Source organism: Sprattus sprattus (genome assembly GCF_963457725.1).
Source record: "Sprattus sprattus genome assembly, chromosome: 4".
Taxonomy (NCBI): domain Eukaryota; kingdom Metazoa; phylum Chordata; class Actinopteri; order Clupeiformes; family Clupeidae; genus Sprattus; species Sprattus sprattus.
This window is the reverse complement of record NC_137923.1, coordinates 31,451,787-31,466,249: the sequence shown is the minus strand read 5'-3', so window position 1 is coordinate 31,466,249 and position 14,463 is coordinate 31,451,787. Positions and strand designations below refer to the sequence as shown.

Below are 14,463 nucleotides of genomic sequence, written 5' to 3'. Positions count from 1 at the left end.
GTGCAGACTTCCATCAGTCATTGTATTTGTTTGTGGGTTTGCAGTAATGGTACGTGCTGGTTTTGTGCTGTGTGTCAGCTGAATGTCGGTAGAAAAAAGGAGTGTGGCTGCAGCAAAAGCTCTCAGTGGTTATGCTGATATCACAAAAAACGCCGGCAAATTCAACTAACATAATTCAACAAGCTAGCATCCTGTAAACACTTTTACATGATGGGTACTCTTAATCATCTAATGGCTAAAAACTCATTAAACCAGAGCACACATCTTGAATCTTTCCCCGGAATGACATCAACCAGATGAAGTCAACACGACACCCTCTCTCTGACCTAGCAAAAGCTTTGCTGTGGAAGTACATCATAAGCCAGGATGCAATCACCACCACAGGCCCTGGACTGCTGTATGAATCACCAATGATGATGTGTTGAGAGTACATGTTTTGCGGGAAGGATGCGTAAGTAAGTAAGAGACCCACTGCAACCAAGTAAATATTTCTTACATTTCCTTACTTTTGTCTTTTTGTCAACTGTAGACTACAGAGTGTATTTACCATTAAGCAACAGGGAATGCTGAGCTGCAGAAAGCACCATTGAATGAATGTGTGTGTAAAGAACAAAATCAAAATATCGGTCTGAATCCATGTGTGTGTAAAGAAGAAAATCAAAGTTTAGTTCTGAAATCAATTTGCTGCTTCTAACTGCGCTGGCAGCGGTGGTCTGCATGCTCCATAACACTGCATTCTGAAGAATGTGTCCATGATAACAGCCTCTTAATTGTGCAGTAATCCAGTCTTTACTCCGTTCCAGAAACCTCAAAAGGATAGTTTGCCTTCCTTCAAAACAGTCCAGTTGTCCACTGCAAGACACCAAAACCCTGTGATACTGATGTGACTATTTTTGACACACCCTTACATACGTCCGTTAAAGAAGAGAAACATTAATACTCAAACATCTTAAATGGTCATTCAAACAGAAGGAAAGCAAATTATTACTAGAATTCAGAAAGCAGATAACATCACACAAGCATATTTTCAGCCAAGAGTCAATATGAGGCAAAATGACCTCAATTTCCAAAAACAGTTAGCCTGTTTCCTAACACAACAGAAAGGGAATCCCCTTGGACTCGGCAACCTAAGGTGCCAGAATAGGAATTACTTGTAGTCAACTCTGGCAAAACATTTTTAACTGACATGATCATCCCCAAAACTTCATCTTGACCAATACAACAAGGATCCTTTCTGAGAAAGCCCCTAAGGTTCCACAGCAGATCTCACAGGACCCTGGCCCTGGCAAGTACGTGATCATTCAAACAAGTCCCAAAATGGCCTGCAAAAAGAAGGACTATGAGTGTCACATGTGCAGTTTATTTTTAGCCAATTCTTCCTTATTCGACTTTTAAAAAGAAGACCCACAATACTCTCCCAGACTTGAGCAGTCAGGCAGAATAATTGCAATATAACTACTAAACTGAAAGTAATTCTATTCAGTGATGTTTTAAATTGATGAAGCATTCCCATAAATTCAACTCTGTGTAAAAGGGGTACATGCTGCATGATCCTAAATAATCTTTAAAACTGTAGAAACATAACTAAACACTGAATAGTAAGAGTTTGGTTTAACTTGAAGCCAAAAGAGCATTTCTGCAGTAATTGTGTACAGGAGATGTACAAAGGGTGTACAACTAAATGTTGGCGTATGAGAATCTTAAGCTAAGTATAAGAATGTTTACCATTTGTCAGGTGAAGACAAACAGGGACGTTGCAAGAAGAAGGCTAGGCATTCTTTATAGTTGACCTTTATCCCTAGTTTCTAGTTACATTCCAGTGTCTGACTTTACAAGACACCAAAGGGGTTTTGCTTCCATGTGAGATTGCTTACCTCCAGTCACTTTCAAGACTGGACTGTTCTGACGTCTTCATACAGATAACTCCTAGTCTTTTCATTGTTTGTATAGTTTGACCAGCAACCAGCGAGCATAGCCTTAATACTACAGAAATTCAAGGAGAAGACCGGAAAAACAGGGCATATAAGCTAACTGTTGAAGTGAAATACCAGTCCAATAACAAGGATAAGTACATCAAGATCCGGTTGTTGTTGAAAATAACAACCATAACGTCAGGTCTAGATTTCTAGCAACATCGCCAAACCAGTTTACAGACTGTCCGTGCATGCACAGTTCAGGCTTTCTAATATTACTCACACAACGCTTAGTCACTTGAACAGTCAACCAGTGACAACCAAGTATTGCTTGCAAATTTAGAAGACTTTTAAAGTAACATAGCGACTGTCTCCATTGAGAAGACATAATTATCATACAAACAGCATGTCAATCTGACCGTGTCCCATGTGGGTGAATGAGTGAGGGAGAGGAAAGTGTCTCATCACTGTCTCCTGATCATGTAACGTTTGTAATTCTAACTGATAAAATGTACGGATACACTTACGTTTTGTGGCATTCATGAGGTTTTTTCCATCTTTGTATAGTTCTTTTATGAATCTGTTGGTTTTATCTAATTCCGCCTCATGCGACTTCACTTTATCGCGAAAAGCGGGACTGTCCAGGTAACACTCGCTGAACTCCAAAGGGTGTAATCCCATTTTTGGAGCTATGTACAGCTAGCTAAAAGGTAGCTAGCCGAAAAGTCTGAAAACAAGTGCTGTTCTAAAAACAGCTTATCACTTTAGCAACAAATTAACTCAAAAAGTATGAGTGAGATAACAAAGTTAACCAGCTAGCGCCGTCCACTTGGCAATTCCTGGATCATAGATGTAACGTAATGCACTGAATCCGTAGCGTGACCAAAGACCACTCCTGGACAAGTTCTTCTTAAAAAATCCCGATGGAAACGATACGTGGTACTTGACAAGACTACCACCTACTTAAAAAAAAAAAAAAAAAGTACTTCCAGTGTTATTATTCGCGACACCCCAGGACACCCAGTGGAAGAAATATACTCTAAACTAAGGTTTAAACAATTCAGTAAGTCATTGTCCACGTTGTAGCGTAGCGATATACCGTTGACAGTAGGTAGCCTACATCTCAAACCGTTATTTGCATTGCTCTGTCCTCACTCTCCAAGTAGGTTTACAGCGGACACACCGTACTACACAACACGCCTACTAGATGACACATTCTGGACACACCCACTTCACATAGCCGTCGTGTTCAGAGTTCCGTTTACAGCTTTGTCAAAATAAAAGTTCGTACCTTAATTTAGCTAGTTGACCTACAAAACGTTTGTGAAAGGTATCAGACATGTATGGAATTAGAATAGTTTTAAAATTCACACATACATATCACGCACATGTACTTTCTGATTCACATAGAAATATCACATGGTTCACAAATAAAGGCAAACATGCATTTACAAATCGCTAGCCATTTGTTAACATCCCTGCATTTATTTGTGGATTTTTGAGACTTAACTGATGGCTTGATTCAGGAATACATTTTTTCTTTCAAAATGACATTCTCTGCAGCCTATCAGATGGCTCTTATAATTAAGGCCAATCACATTAACGTAAATTTGAGGGTATTATTGAATGTGACCACATTGCATAACACAGTTGTGTGGACAATTACACTAAAGTAGTGGTGCTAACAGCTGTAGCGCCTAAGACTATGCAACATATTGTGGCTATTAAATCCTTAGGTAATTTATGTGTTTACTTAAATTAAAGTAACACTATGCATCAATTTGACACTTTTTGAGGTATGGTTTTATAGGCAACTAGTGGTGGTACCATTCTCAAATTCATTTTGATACTATATGGTCATGTGAAGGACAGATAAACACCTGTGTCTTCCCCACTAGCCATCCAAGATATGTACTATGTAGTTCTGTGTAACGGGCTGGAACACCCTGCAAAAATGGAAGAAAAGCTTTCACACGCATGACATTGCCAGCTATAGGGGAGAGTGGGGTGAGTTGTGCCAGTTTTTACTTAAAGTGACTTTTAAGTGAGGCCATGACAGTAATGCTTTAAACTAAAATATGTACATATATATCAGGATGTGGTGCATCCTTGGGAACAATCACTTTGGATCTGAAATATAGTATTTAAGAAATATAGCTTTCTGAAAAAAAGTCTCGTGGCACAACTTGCCCCCAGTGCGGGGTAAGTTGTGCCATTAAAGACAGTACATTGGGGTAAATTGTGCCATTGATTATTGAAGTAAAACAGTATATTTTCATCTCAGAAACTGTCATGCCATATAAAAGCTAGACAAATTCAATGCAAAAATACTCATTTAAGGTTTATTTAAAGTTATTTTACAACATCAATGGGCCGATTTTCTACAAGCCTATTGCGTCACATGAGCACATCAAAGGTCAATTTTCTTAAACAAGGCCTAGGGCTTCCTGAACACATCAGAACAAAGTTGAGTTGAGTCAATTCTATTTAAAGGTAATTTACATGAACACATGTTCAGAACAAAATGAATTTCAAATGAAGACCAAATTGAATGCAATTCTCTAAACAGATCACTGGTATTGTAACTGTTGAGATTTTGTTTTGTTTAAGTTTTGTTTGTGGTGATTATTTTCGTTTTGATAAGTTTGTTTTACCTTTTGTCTGTCTTATGATTGGGTTTAGTTTCGTAGGAAGTGAGGTCTTGGGGGTCAGGGGTCATACACACACCTTTATTATGGTAGCATACATTGTACCTGACTAGACCTGAGACGCCGGCTCGCGGTCATGGTAGTATACCGCTGAGCCCAAGCTGATGAGTGTGATTGCGTTTACCTTGCCTCATTTCCCCTCTCAATCGTTATGCATCCAACGAAGTATGTTTGTCTATTTATGACGCTTTATTTCTTTGATTTCTTTGGGTTTGATTGTTTGGTTTGATTGTCTGTTGATTGTGTTTTTACTGCTTTTAACCAGTTCGACGTTGGATTTCAAATGAATTAAAGAGAGAAATAAATCCATCAGTAAATGAAGAACTTTGGCCTAGCGTGTTTCCTGGAGAGGAGTGGAGGGGAGTGATAGGCACTATGTGCCATTAAAGACTGTACATTGGGGTAAATTGTGCCATTGATTATTGAAGTAAAACAGTATATTTTCATCTCAGAAACTGTCATGCCATATAAAAGCTTGACAAATTCAATGCAAAAATACTCATTTAAGGTTTAATTAAAGTTATTTTACAACATCAATGGGCCGATTTTCTACAAGCCTATTGATTGTCTGTTGATTGTGTTTTTACTGCTTTTAACCAGTTCGACGTTGGATTTCAAATGAATTAAAGAGAGAAATAAATCCATCAGTAAATGAAGAACTTTGGCCTAGCGTGTTTCCTGGAGAGGAGTGGAGGGGAGTGATAGGCATAACTAAACCCAGGCCCTTTGGCACAAATCACCCAATCCCACCTTTTTGTAAAAAAAATGCATCATCCAGCTGTTTTGAGCTAAAATCATGCTAGCTATATAGACTCATAGTGTAGCTTACCAAAGCACTAAAACATGTGTGAAATGTTTTCAAACTTGTCTATAACTGTTTAGACACAACAATCAAAAAACCGGGATCATAGACATTTTACTTTGGAAGGCAAAAAACTGTTTTGAACTTAAATGTGTTTATCCCTCATGCAAAGAGGCTCTCTTCTCCATGTACTGTGCCAGGATGATGATTTCTGTGATTTCCTGTACTGAATGTTTCTCTGGTCTGACACACTTTGTTACAAGTTCTTTCAGCCGCACATACAACTCTTTAGGCGTCTCATCTGGCAAGATCTTCACAGTGCGGAACTTCAGGCGGTAGATCTCAGAGTTTATGTTAAATTTCTTCAGGATGGCCTCCTTCACCAACGCATTGTAATCTGTGTCCGCCATCTCCATGGCGACGAATGCACTACAGGCCTTACTGGTTAGCAGCGGTACAAGCCGTATGGCCCATGTTGACTCCTTGGACAGTGGGTGAACCTTGGGTTCCTTGAATCTTGGTGTGCTTGTACATAGCGCTGTCCACTCTGTTTGTCTTAGCCCAGGAATATATTAATGTTAACGGTAACGGGCAGTCGCAGCACAACATGGTACAAAGTAAATGCAATGAGAACATGAAGTCATCAAATAATTAAATATGTATAACAAGACTAAGCTTGATGACATACATTAGCTGTCTATCACTTTATTTACAGTGTAGCAAAAAGAGAGGACTGTCACCCCACCTGGTGTCGAACCCGGGTCTCCTGGGAACCAAACCTGCAGGCTCGTTGGTATGGCAGTTGGAGCAAAAACTTTGACCACAGTGACACTGCCCTCCCCTTTGGTTCACGCACACAGTCACTGACGCACCACCAGACTGTACTTCTCCCATCCCTGTTGGAGGGATAGAAACAGGCATGTTTTAGAGGTATACTGGAACTGAAGTTTATACAGAGATGCATTCATTTTATTGAAGAGAATCGAATGCAGGGTCTCTCAGGCAGTTATTTAAGCCTCCCCCACCGAACTGGTCAACTTTTACAACACCACACTCTCCTCCTGCCCGGACCCTTTCAAACTAAATACTGTATGTCTCCTACACACACTCCACCCCCTGGTTCACTGAAAAGCTGCACCACTTAAAAAAGGGATGTCAGCTCAACCAGGTCGCCAAGAAAACAGGTGTTACTGTGAAAACTCAAGGATACTATTCTCCACCATCAACAAACTCCTTAAACCAGGGGTTCTCAACATTTTGTACTCCAAGGCCCACCCATTAGTATTTGTACTCTACATACAGTATTACACTATCAAAGATGTATTGTGTACCAGAAAACAACATAAAACCACACAGAGCATTTGCAGTCATAAAAGATTTATTATCCAAAAAGGTTTGAAAAAAAGGAATTTATTTCCAGTAGGCCTAGGCCTATTTGTGCACAGCAAACAAATAAATAAATACAACCAGAATAAACCCAAAACTCAAATAGCATGAACTCAAACAAGTGATGAAGCATGCAAACAAGACCACTCAGCTAGGCCTAATTAAAATAGGTGCTGCTTCAGACATGCAAACAAATAGGTCCAAATAATGATTCAAATAATTAAAATAATGATTTAAATCTGTTAATAAATAGCACCAAACATTCCTGGGCAGTGGTTCGAGTTGGTAGCTCTCCACAGAAAAGCATGTCCTGTTGTAGAATACCGCTCCAAACGATAACGCACAAAAACCAGCAGTAATGCAAAACTGTATAACAAACTGTTGCAATCGTGTATCTCTTCACTGCCACTCTCTGAGTCGCAATTCACCAGATGGTCTTGTCAAAACAAATCAACTCATCTATGTTGAAGTGCAGTTCAAAGCAGTTCAAACTTCACAGAGACTCACACGGCCTCCATCCAGTAAAGGTAAGTTGATTTACTTGCATTGCAAATAACCTCAGGCAATGTTGTAATTCGCAAACAGCCCACATTTTTTTAGTACTGCTATATGCTTAGTTACATTGCTATTGAATGTAGAACATACACTTTTAATTTCATGAATTTTTTCTTAATAGAACCAAGTAATGTTAGCCCACTGTAGCATAGCCGGCTGTCAAGTGCTTCAGTTGCACGCCTAAACTTTATAAATTACATTTTACACGTTTCATTCATGTAAATGCTGTGAAACAGAGATTTATATCTCCCCATGCTATTGCAATTGTTTTTCCACGAGGAGGCATTACTGTTTTTTTCAATTGTATGAATGATATTGTACATTGTAGCATTGCCTGCTGTTAAACGGTTATGGGCAGTGTATTGCTTTACCTGAGGGAAAATGAAAGACTACGGTTGCGTGCCTAAACTTTACAAATTATATTTAACACGGTTAATTCACGTAATAGTGTTTTTGTGTTGTTATATACATATGTAGTATAAATATATATATATATATATATATATATATATATATATATATATATACATTATGGCATGCCGTTCAGGAAATTAACATTTGAATATATATAGACAAAAGTCTGAATATATATACAAAAGTCTGGATATATATACAAAAGTCTGAATATATATACAAAAGTCTGAATATATATATACAAAACTCTGAATATATATATACAAAACTCTGAATATATATACAAAACGAAGTCTGAATATATATACAAAACGAAGTCTGAATATATATACAAAACTCTGAACTCTGAAGCGCTCAATCCGTCTTTGTCCGCCATATTGGATTGAGTGCTTCCTATTAAATCAATGGTACCAAAATGTTTGTAATTACGTATTTTCTGCTTCATGAAATACTGTTTTTCTGTTACATTGTTCAATTTTGACATTGATTTCTCACTAGAAATGCAATAATAACACGTTTATGTTACACCGTTTGACTTCACGAAGGATATTTTTAGAGGCAAGTCTTCCATTGACTTGACTGGGGTCTCATCAAAACCTTCTTAATTCCTTGTTTTCTGCTTCATGAAATACTGTTTTTCTGTTATATGGCTAAAATTAAACATGAATTTCTCGCTAAGAATGCAATAATAACACGTTCATGTTGCATCGTTTGACTTAACGAAGGACATTTTTACGTTTAAATGGGATAGCCTACACATCGTATCCTCTCGTCATATGATCAAATACAGACTTGACATTGGACAAAATATGATTACCCAGAAATCCTCATTGCATACACCAATGAAAATAAGACATTATTCATTGAATTGAATATTTTTTTTTGCAATAGTTTCCATAGTTTATGTAGTATAAGCATATAATTGTGTTATAGATTGCTACTGACTATTTCCCTTCTACAAAATAATACTCACCATGACCTAGATAGGTTGGCCATTCCAAGGGTATAAATAACATAAGGTACTACAGTACAATGCATCTAGCCAATGGCCACGGGTGCGATTCCAGAAAATTGTCTACCCTTACTTACTCGCAGAAATGTCATTTTGTGAAGCACCCGACGAGGCAAAATCCCGGACGATTTGGGAATCCCTGCCGGACGCATTTTTTAGGTCTCAAAAAGAGGACGTGTCCGAAAAAGAGCACGTCTGGTCACCCTACCATATAACAGAAAAACAGTATTTCATGAAGCAGAAAACAAGGAATTACGAAGGTTTTGACAAGACCCCAGTCAAGTCAATGGGGAACCTGCCTCTAAAAATATCCTTCGTGAAGTCAAACGGTGTAAAATAAACGTGTTATTATTGCATTTCTAGTGAGAAATCAATGTCAAAATTGAACAATATAACAGAAAAACAGAGTTTCATGAAGTAGAAAATACGTAATTACAAACATTTTGGTACCATTGATTTAATAGGAAGCGCTCAATCCAATATGGCGGACAGAGACGGATTGAGCGCTTCAGAGTTCAGAGTTTTGTATATATATATTCAGACTTCGTTTTGTATATATATTCAGACTTTGTTTTGTATATACAGCCGCGGAAAAAATTAAGAGACCACTTCAAAATTATCAGTTTCTCTGGTTTTACTATTTATTGGTATGTGTTGAAGTAAAATGTACATTTTTGTTTTATTCTATAACCTACTGGCAACATTCCTACCAAATTTCAAATAAAAATATTGTCATTTAGATCATTTATTTGCAGAAAAATGACAATTGGTCAAAATAGCAAAAAAGATGCAGTGTCTTCAGATCTCGAATAATGCAAAGAAAACAAGCTCATATTCATTTTTAAACTACACAATACTAATGCTTTAACTTAGGAAGAGTTCAGAAATCAATATTTGGTGGAATAACCTTGATTTAAAATCACAACTTTCATGTGTCTTGACATGCTCTCCACCAGTCTTTCACATTGCCGTTGGGTGACTTTATGCTACTCCTGGCGCAAGAATTCAAGCAGCTCGGCTTCTTTTCATGGCTTGTGACCATCCATCTTCCTCTTGATCACATTTGAGAGTTTTTTTTATGGGATTCAGGTCTCGAAATTGGGCTGGCCATGACAGGGTCCTGATCTGGTGATACTCCATCCAAACCTTTACTGGCCTGGCTGTGTGGCATGGAGCAAACTTCTCAAAAACACTTCTCAGAGTTGGGGAACATTGTCAGAGCAAAAGGAAGCAAGTTTTTCTTATGGGACAACGTTGTACTTTGCCTGGCTGAGGTTTGTAAAAGACCATAAGGATTGAACCAAAGTGGACTGGAGGGTCTCCTAGTTCGTCTTCTCTGATGAGTCCAATTTTCAGCTTTGCCCAACACATGGTCGTCTGATGGTTAGACGGAGACCTGGAGAGGCCTACAAGCCACAGAGTCTTGCACCTACTGTGAAATTGGACTCATCAGAGAAGACGAACTAGGAGACCCTCCAGTCGGCTTTGGTTCAATCCTTATGGTCTTTTACAAACCTCAGCCAGGCAAAGTACAACGTTGTCCCAGAAGAAAAACTTGCTTCCTTTTGCTCTGACAATGTTCCCCAACTCTGAGAAGTGTTTTTTCCAGCAGAGCAATGCTCCATGCCACACAGCCAGGCCAGTAAAGGTGTGGATGGAGTATCACCAGATCAGGACCCTGTCATGGCCAGCCCAATTTCGAGACCTGAATCCCATAAAAAAAACTCTGAAATGTGATCAAGAGGAAGATGGATGGTCACAAGCCATGAAAAGAAGCCGAGCTGCTTGAATTCTTGCGCCAGGAGTAGCATAAAGTCACCCAACGGCAATGTGAAAGACTGGTGGAGAGCATGCCAAGACACATGAAAGTTGTGATTTTAAATCAAGGTTATTCCACCAAATATTGATTTCTGAACTCTTCCTAAGTTAAAGCATTAGTATTGTGTAGTTTAAAAATGAATATGAGCTTGTTTTCTTTGCATTATTCGAGATCTGAAGACACTGCATCTTTTTTGCTATTTTGACCAATTGTCATTTTTCTGCAAATAAATGATCTAAATGACAATATTTTTATTTGAAATTTGGTAGGAATGTTGCCAGTAGGTTATAGAATAAAACAAAAATGTACATTTTACTTCAACACATACCAATAAATAGTAAAACCAGAGAAACTGATAATTTTGAAGTGGTCTCTTAATTTTTTCCGCGGCTGTATATATATATTCAGACTTCGTTTTGTAGATATATTCAGACTTTTGTATATATATTCAGAGTTTTGTATATATATTCAGACTCTTGTATATATATATTCAGAGTTTTGTATATATTCAGACTTTTGTATATATATTCAGAGTTTTGTATATATATTCAGACTTTTGTATATATATCCAGACTTTTGTATATATATTCAGAGTTTTGTATATATATTCAGACTTTTGTATATATATTCAGACTTTTGTATATATATTCAGACTTTTGTATATATATTCAGAGTTTTGTATATATACAGTGGTGGCCAAAATTATTAGAACACTAGGCATATTTAAGAGTTTTCAGTTGTTTTTGTTGAATTGGCCATTAAAATACCCTAAAAACTAATGAAATATCTACAAAGTCATCATTATGCTCTATAAACCTTAAAATAGAGCCATCATAATGAGATTTAGGTCAATTTCCGTACAAAAACAAGCTAGGCCTATTTCGCTGTCAATGTCACACAATCATGTTCCTGCACAGAAGAAGCCAAATTACCTTTGTAATCATTGTCAGGTGTTATTGTGGTTAAATTGATTGTGATGCAAGAGTCTTAGGACACAGCTCTGCGATTCTTTTAAATGTATAAGGCCTATCCTGCTCATTAAGTGATTGGTAACATCAGGATTTTGTCACTGAGGCCACACCACCAAAAGGTATAGATCCAAAGCCTCTAGAAGCAGTCTTGAAGCACATGTTGCTCTTTGAACATGCCTAAGAATCAGAATCAGAATCAGAATCAGAATCAGAAACAGATTTATTGTCACGTAGGTATGCGCCTACTTGAAATTTTTTCTGGTGCATGGGTGCATACAGTAAACATAAAAACATAAAAACACAAAAAAAAAAAAAAAAAAAAAAAAAGGTGAAGAAAGAGCTAACAGGTGAGCAACGGGTTTGAATAAAGTTTTTTTTTTATGCTGGCTGGAGTTACTGCCGCATAGCCAAGGACTTGAGCTGCAGTCCAAGCACTGTAAAGTACACTTAAGACCACCATGGCACCAGAACCGAAAGGGGAGAGGTTTCAAAAAGAAACTCTCAGACTCACAAGTGAAGCATCTCAAAATTCTCAGTCTTCAGGACCGAAGAAAGACTTTACAAGAACAGTGTGACGAGATCAACATCACAATGACTAATGGTGCAACAGTGTCTTCAAGAACTGTCCGTCGGAAACAGGGAGAAGAAGGACTTTTTTGGCAGAATAGCAACAAAGAAACATTACTGAAAGAGAAGAATTGAGTGTAATGTCTGAAATTTGCAAAAGAACACAAGAAATGGACAAAGAAAGATTGGTTTAAGTGTTGTGTACTGATGAGTCCAGGTTTGAATAGTTTGGCAACAAGCAAAGCGTGTATGTTCCACGAAGTGAGGGGGAGAGATATAAAAATGAGTGTCTCTTGCCAACAGTTAAACAAGGAGGGGGTAGTATTATAGTATGGGCTGCAATTTAAGCCTCAGGAACAGGTGACTTTGGCTAATTTGATGGCATCATGGATACAAAAGTATACCACAATACTCTGGTGAGGCACGGAGTTCCTTTTTGGAGATGTCTTATTGGGCCTGGATTTATTTTCCAAGAGGACAATGACCCTAAATATTATTTTAACTATTGTCGGATCTACCGCCAACAAGGAATCTGCTGGAACATCGAAAATGATGGAACGGCCCTCTCAAAGTCCGGACTTCAAACCCTTCAAGCCAATTCGGGGCAAGTTGGAAAATAAACTCGACAGATCTATTGTAAATTCCAAGGAAAGCCTTTGGCTTGACTTGCAGAAGGCATAGGATAACATAAGTGTTGAAGTTCTCAAGAAATATATTGACTCTATGCCTGAGAGATGTGCTGCTGTAATTGCTGCAAAAGGTGGACGTACCACATATTAAAGTTAAAAGTGGATAAAAACAGTAGGACTCACTTCATCTGATATTTGTTGTGCTCAGAACAGCCATCTGCATGTTTCATGAACATTATGAAATTAAATCATGTTTTGGAGGCAAAAAAAAAGGTAATTATTCTCAGATCTGTCAGGTGTTCTAATAATTTTGGCCACCACTGTATATTCAAATGTTAATTTCCTGAACGGCATGCCATAATACATGTATATAAATATATATACATTTACAAACTTTGCATGTGCTACATTCTCCCTCCCTCTTCTCATTTGTGACAGTGTGCTACGTTGTGTTGTGTGTGTGTGTTTGTGTAGCGTTTGCCATTACATAGGTCATAACTAAGATGGACAGTTTTGCACGTCTGGCAGCGATCCGTGACTACCTTGCAACTGGTTCCCACCAACCAGGCAGTAGTAAACTGCAGAAGTCTTCTGTCTCAGAGCAGCAAAGCATTATGCATTATATATGAGTAAGTTGTTTTATGTTAATCTAGGTAGGAGACGTCTGGTGGTTCTCCCTGAGGAGAAGGACAGGGTACTGTTTGAGTGCTATGACAGTGCAGCCACTGGGGAGCACCCTGGTGTACAGAGGCCTACACAGAAGGTAGTGCAAAATGATTATTGGCTGTCATTAAAAAAGGCCGTAGGAGGAGGGTTGGGTCTTGCGAATGGTGTCAGAGGCATGACATCATTAAAACTGTAGCACCAACGCTACACCCGATCAAGGTCCAGGGTCCCCGGCAGGTCCTGGGCCTTGATCTAATTGGGCCGCTCCCAGAGAAGAGCAAGGACTACTACACCCATATATTAAGCATGACTTGTTTGTTTTCCAAGTGGGTCATGGCTAGGCCTCTGGGAGGTAAGAAGGCTTCAAGGTTGGCACTAATCGTGACGGAAACTCTTTTGGCAAAGGGCAGTGTCAGTAAGATAATAACTGATCAAGGTAGAGAGTCAAGTCACTTGTTGACACCTCTGGAGTGGGGCATGCTGTAACTTCTGCCTACCACCCACAGAGCAATGGGCAAGATGAGCATTCAAATCAAATCACTAAGCGCCATCTTGCAAAGTATTGTAATGAGAAGCAAAATGACTGGGACATATACCTTCAACATGCTGTTCATTCGATAAACACCTCCGAAACTGCTCTCCACAAAGGTGAGCCCATACTTTGCTGTTTATGGGGTATATCCCGGCAGCCGGGTGCGATTCACAATTAGAGTGTGTTAGAGTATGTTTGGTCAGCGGGCAGTGCATCTTGCTCTTGTAGGATGGGCTTTACGGATCCCAAGTGCAACATGCAATATGTCACCGGACACCTGGGGTTCTTTTCTATTATTTGCGTTTTATTTCATTCTAACTTGAGTTAGATGTGCCTTTTTTGTTGTTGTCTTGTTTTTTTTGTAAGGGGGCAGGTAAGTGTAAATATTTAAACATGTACTCATATTGCTATGTGTATGTTATGCGTTTATCTGAAGTAGTAATGCCATTATGTGTTTTCATGTACATCTCTTTCCCACAGCACCCTAGT

At 38.5% G+C, this 14,463-nt stretch overlaps 1 protein-coding gene across 2 annotated transcripts in view; it reads right to left on the bottom strand.

Moving 5' to 3' along the window:
- Positions 1–3,045, bottom strand: part of arhgap10 (Rho GTPase activating protein 10) — a 55,544-nt gene extending 52,499 nt beyond the window's left edge. For both annotated transcript variants that reach the window (XM_080837723.1, XM_080837724.1), the window contains exon 1: positions 2,441–3,045. In XM_080837723.1, coding sequence (XP_080693849.1) covers positions 2,441–2,594 — 154 coding nt within the window. In that variant the 5' untranslated portion in view covers positions 2,595–3,045. The remainder of the gene's footprint in view (positions 1–2,440) is intronic.
- Positions 3,046–14,463: the final 11,418 nt, after the last annotated feature.